Below are 15513 nucleotides of genomic sequence, written 5' to 3' on the forward strand. Positions count from 1 at the left end.
CTAAAACAAGGCATTCCACCGTTCCACCGGAAAAGCGGTAAAAGAAAAACGTGCCTGCGCACCGAACCATCCGCTTTCCCCGCTGCGGTGGCGACACGTTCGTCCCGTCCGTACGCTGGGCCAAAAGCCAGGCCAAGCCGCCCCCATCCGCCGGGCTCGGCTCCGGCTCGGCTCAGCTCATGCGGACCCAACACGTGTCGGTGGCGGTCGACACGTGGTCTCCCTCCACGCGGTGGCGGGCCATTGGAACACGCCTCCTTAATCATCTGCGCCCACTTGTGTTGTTGGGGGGGGCTAATTAACAGCTAATCGTTTTGATTAAGCGAGTCAGTAGGAAAAAAGGGAAGCCCTTTTTGGTGATTATTAATGGCGGAACAGAAGCGAGATTAGACGGACACGTCGTCCTCGTCTTCTTCTCCTCTCTGCTGCTACTGTTCTCCCACCAATCGCATCCCGCGCCCACGCTGCGGAGATCTGAATGATTGATTGATTGCTTGCTCGCTTGCTCCTCCTCCTCCTCTTCCTCCTCCTCTTCTTATCTGCCTCGCTCGCTTTCGTCGTCGAATCCCACTGGTCGTGGAGCAAATCTGCCATTCTGTTCCTTTTGGTGGAAGTTTGTTTAGTTCTTGATTTTCCCCGTGGATTCATTGCTGGTTGGTTTGGGGGGAGGGATTGGAGGGAGGGCGTGTGGTTGGGTCCGGTCTGAGCACAGAAGAGCACGGGTTGGTGCGGGAAGAGGGAGCTCGCCGTGTTCTGCGCGGTTTTGTTTAGATTTTCAGTGCGGGATTCTGGATTGGTTGGGAGCATGCAAGAGGAATAGAACAGCATCTGTGTGAAGGATTTTTTTTTTCTGGGGGGGTTGGAGAAGTTGGATTCTTGGGCGCCCATGGCGTCGAGGGACTTCTTGGGCGTGTTCGGCGGCGGCGAGAGGAGGGCGACGGCGGATGGGTCCGGGAGCGCGGTGGGCGGCGAGTCGGACGAGATCGAGCTGAGCCTGGGGCTCTCCCTGGGCGGCCTTTTCGGCACGGACATGTCGCCGGACGCCAAGCGCGCCCGGCTGGCGCGGTCGTCGTCCATCGCGTCCGTCTGCTCGGTGTCCGCCGCCGACGGGGACCCGTCACCCGCGGCGCCGCTGCCGCTCCTGCGCACCAGCTCGCTGCCCACGGAGACCGAGGAGGAGCGGTGGCGCCGGCGGGAGATGCAGAACCGGCGCCGCCTGGAGGCCCGGCGGAAGCGGCTCGAGAGGAGGATCTCCGTTGGGTCGTCGTCGGCGGGGCCAGGCAAGCCCGGCAGGGAGGACGGCGGCGACGGCGCGGTCAACAGGTTGCAGCTGAGGAGGTCAATCGGGTCGCAGGGGAGCAGCTCGGCCAAACCGCAGGATCAAGGTATAACCAATAATTTGATTACCATCATGTGTCAATCGTTGATACTTTTGTTTTGCTATGGAGCATTTTTTTTAGTTAATCATTGTGCTGATGCATCTCAAAAAGAAGGCTATTGTTGTAAGATTCTAACATGCTAATTTGTACCATCAATATTGGTCATTATTGATTAGATTTAGGCTGTCTGGTTAGCTCAAAGTTGGAGAGTTCGCTATACTTGAATATAACTAGATTTAGGAAAAATTGTATATGAAAACTGGTAAATGCCGCATGAAGTTTGTTTGTCCAAATATTACACACTGCATGAAGTTGCTCCTAGACCAGACAGACTAAGATTAGTGGCTGATTTTAGGCAAGTGTACTCATGACTAGGATGGTTGTCTCCTAATACGTGTGCATGTATTTTGGCGCACAAAAAAATTGAGTTTCAAAGTCCTTACATGTGCATGTAGATTTGGCGCGCAAAACAATTAATTTTCAAAGTCCTGATATGCGCACATATATAGAAGCATACATGGATTGTGATCCACTTACATGTGCTTTTCAGTGTTCACTATCAGGCATACTACTGTTTCCGAGCACAAAACGATTCATCTTCCAGTCCAAATGTGTGCAAATGACCTAAAAGTATACGGGGATGTGATCGACTTACATCTTCTGTTGTCCTCACGTTGTTGTCTAATGAAAAATTTTAATTTGATTAGTGAAATGAATCTGGGTGTGCATGCTTGTCAAATCAGAATCAAATTTATCTTCATTGTTTACATGGATGTTAAATTATATTAATGTTTTTCCTAACGGGATGCAAATTTTGGTTTGCTAGTATGTCACTATGTCAACTTGATCATGTGTGCCATAATTTGAATTTAGGGCTGTGCAATGTTTTCCATGTTCAGAATGTTCAGAATTTTAAATATTGCTTGAACAGACTTTATTACCAACTTGTTTTAGAAACTTATGAGAACTATAGTCCAATGTTCTACTCTATAGGGATAGTTTGGTGCAGGGATTTAGGCCGTGGAGAAACGTGGAATTAGGGAAAGTAACCAAAATTGCAATGAAATTGCCAGCGGTTGTGCCACGTGTTGACATCGCAGAAAAAGTGGGATTCTAGTAATTTTTTTCCTACTTCTCTTTACCTTTTAATTGGTAACACTGATAAGCCATAGCACATTTTCTGAAGTAAGAAGACATTGATACTTCATTTTAACTATAAAAGGTTCATGTTTATGCTTGTTCCACTATAGCATAATTTGCTAAATATGCACAGCTTAAACACAGTTAATGAATATTTTTTTTTTGACTTCAGAGGCATGACGTAGCGTCACCTAAATTTAGCACTTCTCTCTTAACTAAATACACATGACACTTATGGTTCACGTTGCTACGAAAGCATACAAGTATATATTTGATTCATCTTCCAATCTATGATTGGTACTTGGAAGAATCTCTGCTCCTATTGCATAGATTATGTTTACAAAAAACAGAAATACTACAGCTCGACATATCGTTAGGTTGCGGGATAGTTTATGTGCTGATGTCGGCATACAAATTATCATTCCATTGATCCAACAAGATCCTCTTTGCTAGCTAGTTGTCTTCTTACCAAAATGAGATGTTAAAGTGAAACATAAATGGGTAGTCAACTATATGCTTGCATCTGTTCATCAAGAATCTCAAAACTCTCAATTTTATCTCAGGTCCTGATGGAAGTGCAGTTTGCCAATCCACAGAGGCGAGAAGCCCATCGACCTCTGATGATACCAACCAAAATAGCGGGCTTCCGCTGGCAGCATCAACCGGGAAACCGTTGAATGGCACCGCAACCCAGCCGCCTCCGCTGCGGACTCTTGGCTCCCTGACAATGCGAACGAGCAGCACGGGCGACATCGGGAAGATCATGATGGACATGCCAATGGTGTCTTCCAAGGTGGAAGGGCCCAATGGCAGGAAGATAGATGGCTTCCTGTACAAGTACAGGAAAGGTGAGGATGTGAGCATAATGTGTGTCTGCCATGGTAAATTCCATAGCCCTGCGGAGTTCGTGAAGCACGCTGGCGGGGGGGACGTCTCGAACCCGCTTAGGCATATTGTCGTCAATCCCTCGCCATCGGTGTTCTTGTAATCACTACCTAGAGAGGTTTTTTTTCTGTCATACTCTTTACCTGTTGTAACCTGTAACCTGTAACACTTTTGATAAACACCCTGTTTCCGTGCGTGCAGCGGAAGAGGGTCCAAGCAAATTCACCAAAATCGCAGAGAACAGGCAGAGCATGTTCACAAGAACTATCATCTGCATGTCGATTGATTATTTTAAAACGGGTGTCAATCTGCCAGTTTAGTTGAATAATGCAATTGGCTTCTAGCCTCAATGAGCATAATGATAAAAGTAGAGACAATAAAAACTGGTGGTTTTTTTTTTACCTTTTTATACGTGAGCAAACTACACTTTGCGACTGCCAATTTGTAGTTTTGCACGGGGGATGGCATTGCCCGTGTCTAACAAGAAATAAGTAACAGATGCATGCAGCGAGTGTTAGCCTGGTTAGGTGCACACAAGAAGATATATGAAGGCAGATCACGAAATGACTATGCCACATATTGTCAGCAAAATCATGGCTACCCAGGCCTGTAACAGTTTCACGTTGCACAGGACTGCAGATGTGTAAAAGCATCCCAACAATTCATCCATCCCATCCTCCGTTTTGGAAATAGAGAATGAAGAGTAAAATGTGAGCTTCAACAGAACATCTATCTCATCATCTATTTTTAGATGTCATCCATATTAGGAGAGAGAATCTCTATATTTAGATGTTCTCTCTCCAATCCTCCAAATAGATATAGAGGATATCATATATAGATGATCTGCTGGAGTACAAAGGAATATGAAAGATGAAAGTGTTTTAGATGATTATCCAAATGAAAATATGGATAACCAAATTTAGATGAGCTGTTGGGATGCTCTAACAAACACCAAAAGGTACCATAGGTTAACAAAGTGGGTACGCCAAAACAGCGAAAGCTGCACGGTTTTGCTCCCTGGCGTGCAAAAGTTCCACCAAACGCGACACGACTCAAAGTCCTAGCTACCTTTTTCTCATATCAGTTTTTGGATTTCGTTCTCTTATTATTCCTCTTGTATTCCTTGTACAGGCTAATGGATGGCAGCGTGTGGTTCAACTCAGCCCTCAAATCTCTCGTTCTCTGAGATGCCTCTTAGTGTCGCAAAATGATTTTTTCATCTGCATCCGCTGGGCAATCTGATTCCTGAAGTACAGTGGGTTGGGCCTCTCCCGTTTGCAGTTAAGTGGCAACAATTTATTGGCCCGTTTCGACAATTCCTGTTCCGTTGACAAGTCTCTATGCTTCAAGAGGATCTGCACTTGAAATTGGCTAAGCTCAAGATATTTGATGCCATTGAGGAAACAGAGGAATCTAATGCTTCTGCAGAAGGCTAGGCTCCCATAGGACTGAGGCAATTACCCCAATCAGATAAGGATCTTTAGCTTATGGGGGTAGCATATTAGGAAGACAAACTATTATTGATGGACTGCAGATCAGAAGGGTCGACTAATACCACAACTAAGGCCATGTTCGTTTGGATGGAGATAAGTTAACTTATCCCGAAAACGTAGTAATAGATTAATACATGATTAATTAATTATTAATTATTAAAAAATATAAAATAGATTAATATGATTTTTTAAAACAACTTTCCTATAGAAAATTTTTAAAAAAATACACCGTTTAACAGTTTAGAAAGCGTGCGTATGAAAAACGAGGTTGGTAAGTTATCTAAGATGGACGGACGAACACGGCCTAAGAAGCAAGACAGGGAACTGTCACCAGAATCATTTTCCAACATGTTCGGCACTTGCAATTCTTTTGAAGATGCTTCAGTGTGATTAATGCTGAAGTATCGTTCAAATGCGTCAGCAATTATGTCAAAGGAAATGAAAGAGATGAGTGTCTTTAATAGTATGTTCTATGTACCATCAAGGAAGGAAAAAAATTGCGTCACAATGGACATTATGTTTGGACAAAGCAGAAAAACTGGCTTTATACACATTACACACAAGTCATGATGAGCTACTACCTATGGACCCTGGGCCACCTTGAGTAGTCCATACGAACTGCTCCCTATGTAAAAAAAAAAAAAGAATTTTCCGATTTTCGTGTCCAACGTTTAGTCATCCGTCTTATTTGAAAAATTTTCAGAAAATTAGAAAAAAATTAGTCACACGTAAAATACTATTTATAATTTATCATCTAATAAAAACAAAAATATCAATCGCAAAAATTTTTTGAATAAGACGAAGAGTTAAAAATTAAAGGAAAAAATGAAAAATTGGTTTATTTTAGAACGGAGGGAGTATATACGAGTAGGACTCACACTAGGTGATTTATTTAAGGATGGGCACTAGTCACAAATAATTTAGGGTCTGCTCTAGTTAAACAAAATAAACTTAAGGTTTACTATGAAATAAGATTTATTTAGTTGAACTAGAAACAACCCTAAATTACTCGAGGGTCAACTCATGCCTATCCCTAGATTTATTGCATTATTATAAATTATCCACAAATGCCCTGCGGATGAGGGCCCGTTCAAAATACACATCACTGTTCAACTGACTACAATGTGTTGGGTTATTTGATCCAACGTTAATTTCTAATCTTAGCCTAATATTGATCACCTCTGCTAATGCGGAATTAATTTGATCTACTGACCTGATTGAGAAGCCATTGAATTCTAAGTTGATCTCCTTCTCTGTTCTTTCCTCTCTTCTTCTCTATTTTCCCTCGCAGTAGGCATGGACGACGTAGCAGTAGGTCTTTCTCCCTTTGATCAGGCGTCGACGACCTTCGGGTCTTCTTCCTGCACTCCTGAGATTACCTCAGGACTCCCTTTCAGCGCCTAATCGATCGGGCAATTAGGGTCACGAATTTTGCACGTTGGATTTGGGCGTCCCCTCCTCGGTATTTATATCGCTGGTGGGAATCAGGGGTTTATCTCGTATTTGATACGGAGTGTGATTCTACCGATCACCGAAACAAACTTCTATTCTATCTGTTCTTTTCTTGTCAGAGTAGGACACGGTAGAAAAACGGTTATAGAGGATTCCAAATTTCTTAAACCGATCTCTATCTCTAATTTCTTTTATCCGATGTCTAACCGAATAAATCAACTAACACAATGCAATTATTAGCTCAGCCAGATAGGACAGTGCAAGACAAAAGAAACTCAAACATGCCATGGCTGCAGAACCAAAGGAGAGAGCAAAGGTAACTAGGAGTAGGCTTTAATGAAAGCAGATGCTTTTATCATATCTTGCTGTTTGCCTTCCCAGAGAAGTGCTTTCAGAGCATCCAATACTTCACGATCTCTGGATACAGAAAAATCGTTGTCAAGTTACTTGAAACCTTTGCTAGTGCTATTTTAGACATAAAATAACATTCGGTCTTATCAAAAACTGATCAGATATGAAAAACATTTTGAAAGCACATTGCTGACGGAAGACAGGAAGAGACCAAGTGAATAGCCACATTAATAAAACAAATTGGACATTGCTGCCTCCACATTAACAAATGGGTTTTAACTGTATGCAAGACTATACAAGTTTCTTCTATTCTAAACCAATTGCCATTGAAGCACATGGCAGAATACATCGTCAGCAATCAGCATTGTCATGTAATAAAGCTGTATATAGCAAGTTATTTACGAAGCATTTCAAGGGTAAACCAATGACCAAGAATAAGTAATGCATAATGGAAGAAAATTTTGCTAGAATGCTACCTATCCAAGAATCTCTCTTCAAAGAAAGGAAATAATGCCGTAACATCACAAGTTGTCTGGAATCATTTGGAGGCAAGGCAATAAAAGAAATAACAAGGGCATATGTTTCTTCCTTATCACCAGCACCAAAATTAATAGAATTCCAACCTATCAGGCCAATATTCCAGTATGAGGTTAAAAGGCTGCACAAAGTAGTTTTGCAGGGGGACATTCGGAGGTTCTAGGTTGCTCCTCCAGACTTTAAACGCATCTATGCAGCATTCCAGGCGTTCTGATACAGATATAGTGTATTATCATGTAGAATCTCAAAGCGATGTTCCGTATAACCAGAAAGCTTCGTCAGGCATGCGATAAGTTCCTCCATGAAATGCAAATCAATTAAGTGTGAGAATTTTCCTAAGCCCTCCAAACAAGGAGCATGTAGTGGATGTGAGCAATCTGGATATACATTAATGACTGTTAGGACAGTACGATAGGACCAGCAGTCCTACCGCGGCTGCGTAGGTTGTAGGGGAGAGGTGGCGGCGTGGCGAGGGGAAGAGCCGTGAGCTATAGATGGCCCGTGAGGCCAGGCAAAGATAATTGCCTTGCTTGATTAATTTCTCAAGAGTCTTGAGGTATTTAACCCCACTGTACACAACTCTACCATAACTGAATTGTAAGATTATGAAAAGCAATCAAAATATCTAAGGAAAACAATACCATGGACTAGCCACTCAATCTGCGCTGCCGCCGTGCATACGTGAGGAGGGGTGGTGCTGCTTGGGCCACGGCCGTCTCAGGTTGGGCCGTAACATCTCTCTCTGTAATATCCGGTTAGACCCAGAAAGCCCTGGACGCCCTGGCCGAGCGAGGCTCGGGCCTGGACGCGACGGCCTCGACCTTGTTGCTGTCCATCGCAACACCATGGGACGAGATGACACGGCGCGGAACGAGCACTTCGACCGATTCAGGTGGAGGTCGTGGGAGCGAAGCGCGTCGAGGACAAGGTGGACGTGTTGCAAGTGCTCAAACTACACGAAACAGACGGTAGATGAGAAAGAAAACGAGCACACACCGCCCGCCGGACAGGACGCATTGGAGAGGCCGAGCGACATAACCAAGGAACTCAAAGTGGTCGTAGTGGGTACGAAACGTTGTCTTCTCCGCATCGGATGCATGGGTGAATCCGCACTTGATGATAGCCGGAGCGCACGTCCAGCTTAGTGCAGAAGGACAGAAGGTGGCGCCGAGAAGCTCATTGACCACCGAGATCGGCAACTTGTCTTTGGACGTTCCAGAAGCTCTTTTTCATGCAAACAACAAAGCAGGCCACAGAGCATCGAACTAACTCATGTAGGATCTTCCATAATCCATAATGATAAAGTGGCACTCAAGTAAGGTCAAAACATTATATATTTTGTGCTATCATATAGTACAATGCATAAGTTTTTTTTCCCAAACACCAAGGCAATAAGTTTGATACAGCCGTATTCTGGACAAGCACTAATGTATGTATCAGAAGCAAAATGCTTATTGAAAAAAAAACAGTTTCTCTGTGAAGCAAAAGGCATTAAAGGAAATCAAGGTAATACGAGCACTTTTGACATTAGTTTTCCATTTGGAAATTCAGTTTGAGCTTTTTGTAAGTTACCGTCTCCCTTTTTGCTTTTGGGTTTTGCCTTCTGCTCTTCCTTTTGAATAGTTTGTTTGGCATCTGCTCTGTTGTCTTCAGATTTAGATTCAAAACCACTAGAAATGTCGTCAAATCTTGCTTTCTTGGCTTCATATCAGTACAGGTATGTTTTGTGAGTATAATAACACCAAGTAGCATAGTCAAATAAAAATAAATATCTTTAAGCTTCAAATGGCATCATTAGCACCTATTTGCGCCTTTTTCTCTCTCTCATCGGACAAGGTCTTGCCATGATCTTTCAGTTACAGGAGAACTGATAATTATCGTAGGAAGCAAAGATCATTAAAGCCAGTAATATAAACAGTACTATTTAGCAATTTCATAGGAGAAGCATGTTGGATTCTATGTACTGTACGTGCCAGCTAACCCCCATGTCTAATTCAGTCACCTGGTACACGAGAATGGCAGAATGCATAATTTGCAAATAGCAAAGCCGAAAGACCAGTTTCTCACGAGTGAATTTGTTTAGTACCCTTCCCCATGGCAACTACATTTACAGCGAGATCTCTTCTTTCTTCCACTTTTGTATCGTTGCAGTCATATGTGATTAGGCATTGGCATTCCATAGGCGAATTTCGCTTCGCAGTTCAACATTTATCTCAATTTGGTACTGACACTGCAGCGGAACAACAACAAATATAACTGGAGGGGGGTGAGGAGCACAGCGCCATGGGATGATGGGTCGTACGTGAGCGTACCGTTGTTGTTTCCCCTGCAGCGTCTTGACGGGGAGCGCGTCGACCTCGTCGTCGCCCTCCTGCTCATTCCTCGGCCTGAGGGCCTCGGCGGCCGCCTTCCTCTTGCGCTCGGCCTCGTCCTCGTCCTGTCGAGCCTGGCGAGCGCGCGGGCGTGGCCCTCGTTCGTTCCCCCTGAAGAGCGCGACGTTCTCGTCGTCCTCCAACTCCGGCGGCAGCAGCGGCGGGAGGATCACCTTCTTCTCGCTGCTCTTCCCCATCCCCATCGCGGAATCGGTTTGGCCGCGCAGACTTCCTCTCGCCGGCGGTGGGGAGAGACGGCGGACGGAGCGAAGGAGGAAGAACATAGCACTGCCGCCGCCGCCGCGTGAGTGTTTTGGGCCTGATTGGTTAGTGGGCCGCCACAACGTCGGCCTTACAAAGCAGGAGAGAAAGCCCAAAAAAATAGGAAAAAGTTTATCAAAGGTTCCTCAACTAGAACGTGAATTTGTTTTGGTCCCTAAACCAGAATACCAGAAATGTTTACCCTTCAACTAAGCTAAACCGTGCAAACTCAGTCCTAGAGCAGGATTAACTCCGTTTTTGCATGGTTTCAGATGACGTGGCATAGGATGTCCCTACATGTCAGCAGCTTGCTCTCCTCTCTCTCTGCTTTCTCACTTTGCATGGGGCAGCGGCGGCTGGGCACGTGTAGCTGGGCAGGCAGCGACCTGGCCGGGCTGGGGCTGGCCGAGCTAGGCGCGAGCGGCGGCGCTAGCTGAAGTTGACGCGGACGGCATCGACGCAGGCTGGAGTCGTCGCGGGTCCCTGTCGAGCAGCTTGCTGATGAGGTCACACAGCTGCGCGGCGTCGGCCTCGCCGTCGAGCTGCATTTACGTGAAGGGCATGCGGCCGTATACGAGCTAGTAGAGGAAGACGTCGAACGCCCACCAGTCGATGCCGTTGCCATGGCCAGTCCCGCTCACGAGCTCTGGCGCGAGGTACTTGTGCATGCCCACACAGTCCTTGGAGTTCGCAACGCCCGTTGGCTCGGCATCTCTGTTAGAAATATAATTTTCAGCATCTTTATTTGTATTGTCATATGGTAGTAGCTGTCTAGAAGTCACATGTATGTGTGTTGCATGGTGTGAGTGCTAGCTTAGTGGTTGTGCTGCATGGTTGAGTGAGCAGAGAGATTGGTAGTGAGTAGTAGCTAATTAGTTAGCCATGCATGCAAATGTGACCAGGGATCAGCTCACGTCTAGGAGAAAGAAGCACTCCATGTTTGCATGGACGCATGCATGCATTCGAGATTGACTAGGAGATTTTCAGTTGGATATGCGTGAGTTAGTTATCTAGGATCTCGCCGTCATGGATGCTATCACCATTGGTCGAGAAGTACGATGGCATAATTCTCTTCTTGCGGTGGTCGAGTTTCTGAACCTAGCGGCGGCGGACGGCGGGCTCCACGGTGCCGAGAGTGTGAGGTCGAAGTCAGAGAGCACGACGTGACTGTCGCCTTGGAGGAGGACGTACGTTCTCCGGCTTGAGGTCCCGGTACACGAAGCCAAACGCGTGCAGGTACTCGAGCTCCAGAAGCACCTCAACAGCATAGAACCTTGCAGCGGCGACGGGCAGGCGGCCACTGGGGGCGGCGCCGGAGCACCGCGTGGAGGTCGCCCCCGGAGCATCCATGAGAAAGCACACGTAGCGCCCGACATCGAGGCGCGCGTAGAGTAGAGGGTGGGCACGAAGGGGTGGTCGAGCGAGGAAAGGACGCGCGACTCGGTGAGCATATGGGCATGAAGTGGGGCCAGATGTCGGAGGAGAGCGGGGATGGCGGAGCGGGGTCGAGACTCAAGCACGTCCATTGGTGGTGGCGATTCTGCTTGCATAGCGGAGAAAGAGGGGGGAGAAGCACATGCTGGCTACCGCCGCACTCCGGAGAAGCATATAACAGTGGAAGAAGAGAGAGAGAGGAGAGGAGAGGAGGGAGAAAAAAATAAAAAAAACTTACATGTGGGATCCATTAGATGCCACAACAGCAAAAATAAGTGAAAAAATAAACTAAAACTGCTGAGAGACCTTTGGGACGATAATACACCCGCATTCAAGTTGAGGGACTTTTTCCCAAAAAAAATATCTCGTCAGCGCAATCGACAAGTTATAGATATATGGGCCGACCTCTTATGGCTACGTCTCTCCCACACTCTCTCTCCCCCACGAACGCGAGCTCGCAGATTGAGAGATCGGAGATGGGGTGGCGGCGGCGGCGGCGGCGGCGGCGGTGGAGCTGCCGGTGCAGGCGGCGGAGATAAACTGGGGGGCGGACCGGAGGTCTTGCAGAGGATCTCGGAATACATTCAGGAGGTCGAAGCTGCAGTCGCATTGGTTGCGATCTACCTCGAGACCATACGCCGGGCAGCTCCGCGAGGACGTCGACGCCGAGATGCTGGCAGCCCTCGCGCCCGCCTCAGGCCAGGATCCGCTCCCCGACGCCCCCGTCGACGCGGCGGCGAGGCTCTTCGCCCGCATGTCCTCCGGGGCGCCGCTGGTCCCAGGGGCCATCAGCGCCGCCGGGGACCTCATCTCCTGCGTGTTCGTTGTCGACGACCAGACCCCCCCCACCCCCTCCCCCCCCCCCCCCCCCGCCCGGGGGGGGGGGGGGCCCGGATACTCCAGATGGCCATCACCGCTCTCTAGGTCGCCTTCGGCTTCGGGGCCCCCACGCCGACGTCGAATCCCGCTTCCGGTACCTCCATCTGAGCGACGTGACGTGGTTCGGTGGTTGATGTGGACCCGACCAGCAGAACGGGCCAAGACATTCGCAAACTCGGCGTTCAAGATGATGAACGCCGCCGCCTGGGAGGCCATGGATGCGGTGGAGCATGCCCCCTCCCACTGCCTGGTGGCCCTGGTCCAGTCGCCGGAGCGCAGGGGAGCACATGAGGGAGCTCGAGATGGACACGCTCATGGCCATGAAATACGTCAACAAGGCGCTTGTGTCGCTGGATGTCGTGCGCGAATCAGTCGTGTCGATGAAGCAGGCACTCTAACAAGTCATCGGCAACATCCACATCCGTGCTAATCCATGAGGAACCGCAAGCTTCTGCGAGGACCAACGGAACGGGCGAATCATCACCGTGTTCTTGTTAGTAGATCGATCGGCATCAACTGCTTGCTACTCTAGCTCTGTTCTGTCCTCCATCTCTCTGCAGGTTTTGCTTGGGCGTTTTTTCTCAATTTCTAGGTTGGCTATCGATCTGGGCACAGTGCTCTGTTTCTGAACATCTTTTCTTCATAATTGCTAGCGTAGCGATCGATCAGATTTTAGTCAGATGTAGAGCTAAGCACACCATGTGTAATAGCAAGTATAGTTTTTAGTTTAGCTAACTAGCTCTAATTCATATATAGTTAATTTAATAGCCAATTCATATAATAGTTACCTATAAAACATCAATATATGGTTCCACATGTCATACACATATTTTGTTGTTCCACATGTCATACACACATTTTGGAGCGTAGCCCACTTCCTTTCTCTCTTCCCTCTTATCTTTTTAAAATATGCTTATAGCTGACTTATAGGCTGCTATTGTACCTGCTCTAAAAAAGAGACTCTGAACTGAATTCGGTTGTGAAATTTGATGGTCTAGCTAGTACTGACCATTTTGGCTTTAATTGGATATATACTGTGGATTAATCAAGCATCTAACCAGTTTGCTGCAAAGCGTTGTGAATACTTTGTCTTTGCTCTCTACAGCGTTTGCTAATCTGAGAATGAGGATTTTTCCCATCCTTAAGGGCAAGGAGGTACCACAGGACACTAAATCTGAACCGTTAATTTCGCATGATCCAACGGCAGATGAGAGTCGGTACCTACCTGTACTGTAGGGTAAGGACGAGATGCCGTGTTTCCTCTGCCAAGGGCCCCATTCTGACAGGAATGTAAGTGCAAAACAGAAGATTGCAAAACACAGAAAAAACGTAGGAATTACTGTTTGATTGGAGCACAGGAAAAAACACAGAAATTTAGGGAGAAATAAAGACTCATAGGATTTTTCCCATGAGATTTTACCTCTTGTTATATTTCCTCTAAAACTTACATAGGAAGCGATAATCCATAGGAATTTTATAGGATTTCATAGGGTTCATTCCTTTGATTCAAAGGGTTTTATTGGAAAAATTCGTATATGAATAAAATTCTATTCATATGAATTTCCTACCTAAGCTACAGGGCTAAAAGTGTAATTTCACGTCTAGTTTTATCCCACCTAAGCTACAGGGCTAAAAGTGTAATTTCACGTCTAGTTTTATCCCTGTCCAGATCTCTCCCTCTCCAGGCATCCACAGATCCATCTGCACGTTTGCGCCTTCACTTGTTCCCGAGCTCCCAGCTTTCCAGTGCAGGTGTCGCCGGGCTCGCGTTGACGGTCGTCTCCGGCGCAGGGGTTGAGGCAGTGAGCCGGGCAGCCGGCTGAGGGCAGGCCACTGACAGCACCACGGGACGGCTGGAGGCGTGCAGCCGTGCAGGGGCTACTTAGTAGAGCATGGACGAGCAGAGCAAGGAAGGGAGCTGTGAGGGCGGAGAGAGCATGGACGAGGATGTGCTGCACGTCGCCCCGCCCTCGCCGCCGGCCGGGCAGAACAGGGACAACGCTGGCTGGAAGGAGAAGAGATGTATGGATGCAGTGTGAACACCCCAATAACGCTGGAAGGAGACAGATCTCTTTTTTCTATGCCCTATCAAGCCCCTGTGAATTCAACGGACAGATTTGCATGGTGCTGGGTGGTACCTGATATCTCATGGTACTCTTAAGGATGGGAAAAAAGCTATCTGAGAATAGGTTTGCATGTGTTCTACGAGAGATGTAGGCAGATTGCTTGATTTATCGTTGGTTTCGTTCTTACTGCTGAGTATAAGGATTGAATTGTTCCTGTTGTTATAGTAGTTCCTTGTGCTGGAGTAGAATAGTGGTGCAATTGTTTAGTAGCCTTCCACATGACAACTAAATTTGCTGCTAGATTGGTGTTTCTCCAAAGTTTGTTCCAATCATGTACTCCTAAATTGCAGTCATTTGTGCATCGGCACTCGTAAAATTGGATATACAATATCCCACAACTATCAAAGCAAGTGCACATCGAGGACGCTGACGCCGACATGATGGCCACCCGCAGGCCAGCCCCGCTCCCTGCCGTCACAGTCGACGCGGCGGCGAAGCTCTTCTCCAGCTTGGCCTCCGGTGCTCCCAGGGGCCATCCTCGCCGCCGGGAGCTTCATCTCGACCGTGTTCGAGTCCGACAATCGGGCGCCGGCGGCGCCGGCCGGTCTACTCAGAGTCGCCATCACCGATCTCGAAATCGCCTTCGGCTTCGGTGGCCCCCATATTCAACCGGGCGAGCTGTCGGCGTGGTCCGAACAAATGGCACGGGCCACGAAATTGTCAAATGAGGCGATGGCGAGGCTGGACTGGAGGTCGTCTCCTGGTAGGCCATGGAGGCGGCGGAGCGATCCCACTGCCTTGTGCAGTCACCGGAGGTCCGGAGCCTTGTGTTGTGTTGGTAATCTCTAGCGACTAGCGTACCTAATTAACGGTAGATCAGAGCTTAGTCAGTCAGTAGACGGACCCTGTGCGAGAGATTCTGAATTCAATTCGGTTGTGGATTTTGATGATCTAGCTAGCTAGTATTGACCATTTGGCTTTAATTGGTAAAGTGGATTATTAATCACGCATCTGATCAGTTTGCTGCAAAGCGTAGGTGGTACTGGAGTTTTGTGAATGCTTGTCTCTGCTTTCTATAGCTTTTGTTAATCTGATAACTGGTTTGCACGTTTCCGCGTGGGATATATGCAGTCGGCGAAGAGTGTGCGGGCGAGTAAGAGATGAAAGGAATCCTCGTACACAGCGATGTCAGCTCAACGACGAACTAAACTCGGATCAACCCCTACCGAAAGGAAAGGAAAAAAGAAAACGACCGTACAAGCAA

At 47.3% G+C, this 15513-nt stretch overlaps 1 protein-coding gene and 1 pseudogene across 1 annotated transcript; one reads left to right on the plus strand and one right to left on the minus strand.

Moving 5' to 3' along the window:
* Positions 1–346: 346 nt before the first annotated feature.
* LOC107303769 (ninja-family protein Os03g0419100) lies at positions 347–3634 on the plus strand. The gene is made up of 2 exons (XM_040522262.1): positions 347–1385; positions 3083–3634. The coding sequence occupies exons 1-2, from the start codon at positions 887–889 to the stop codon at positions 3505–3507; spliced, it is 924 nt and encodes a 307-aa protein (XP_040378196.1). The 5' UTR covers positions 347–886; the 3' UTR covers positions 3508–3634.
* Positions 3635–4484: 850 nt separating this feature from the next.
* On the minus strand, positions 4485–9964 carry LOC102719943 (annotated as a pseudogene).
* Between the last annotated feature and the right edge of the window lie 5549 nt (positions 9965–15513).

The sequence above is a fragment of the Oryza brachyantha genome, chromosome 3 (assembly GCF_000231095.2).
Source record: "Oryza brachyantha chromosome 3, ObraRS2, whole genome shotgun sequence".
Taxonomy (NCBI): domain Eukaryota; kingdom Viridiplantae; phylum Streptophyta; class Magnoliopsida; order Poales; family Poaceae; genus Oryza; species Oryza brachyantha.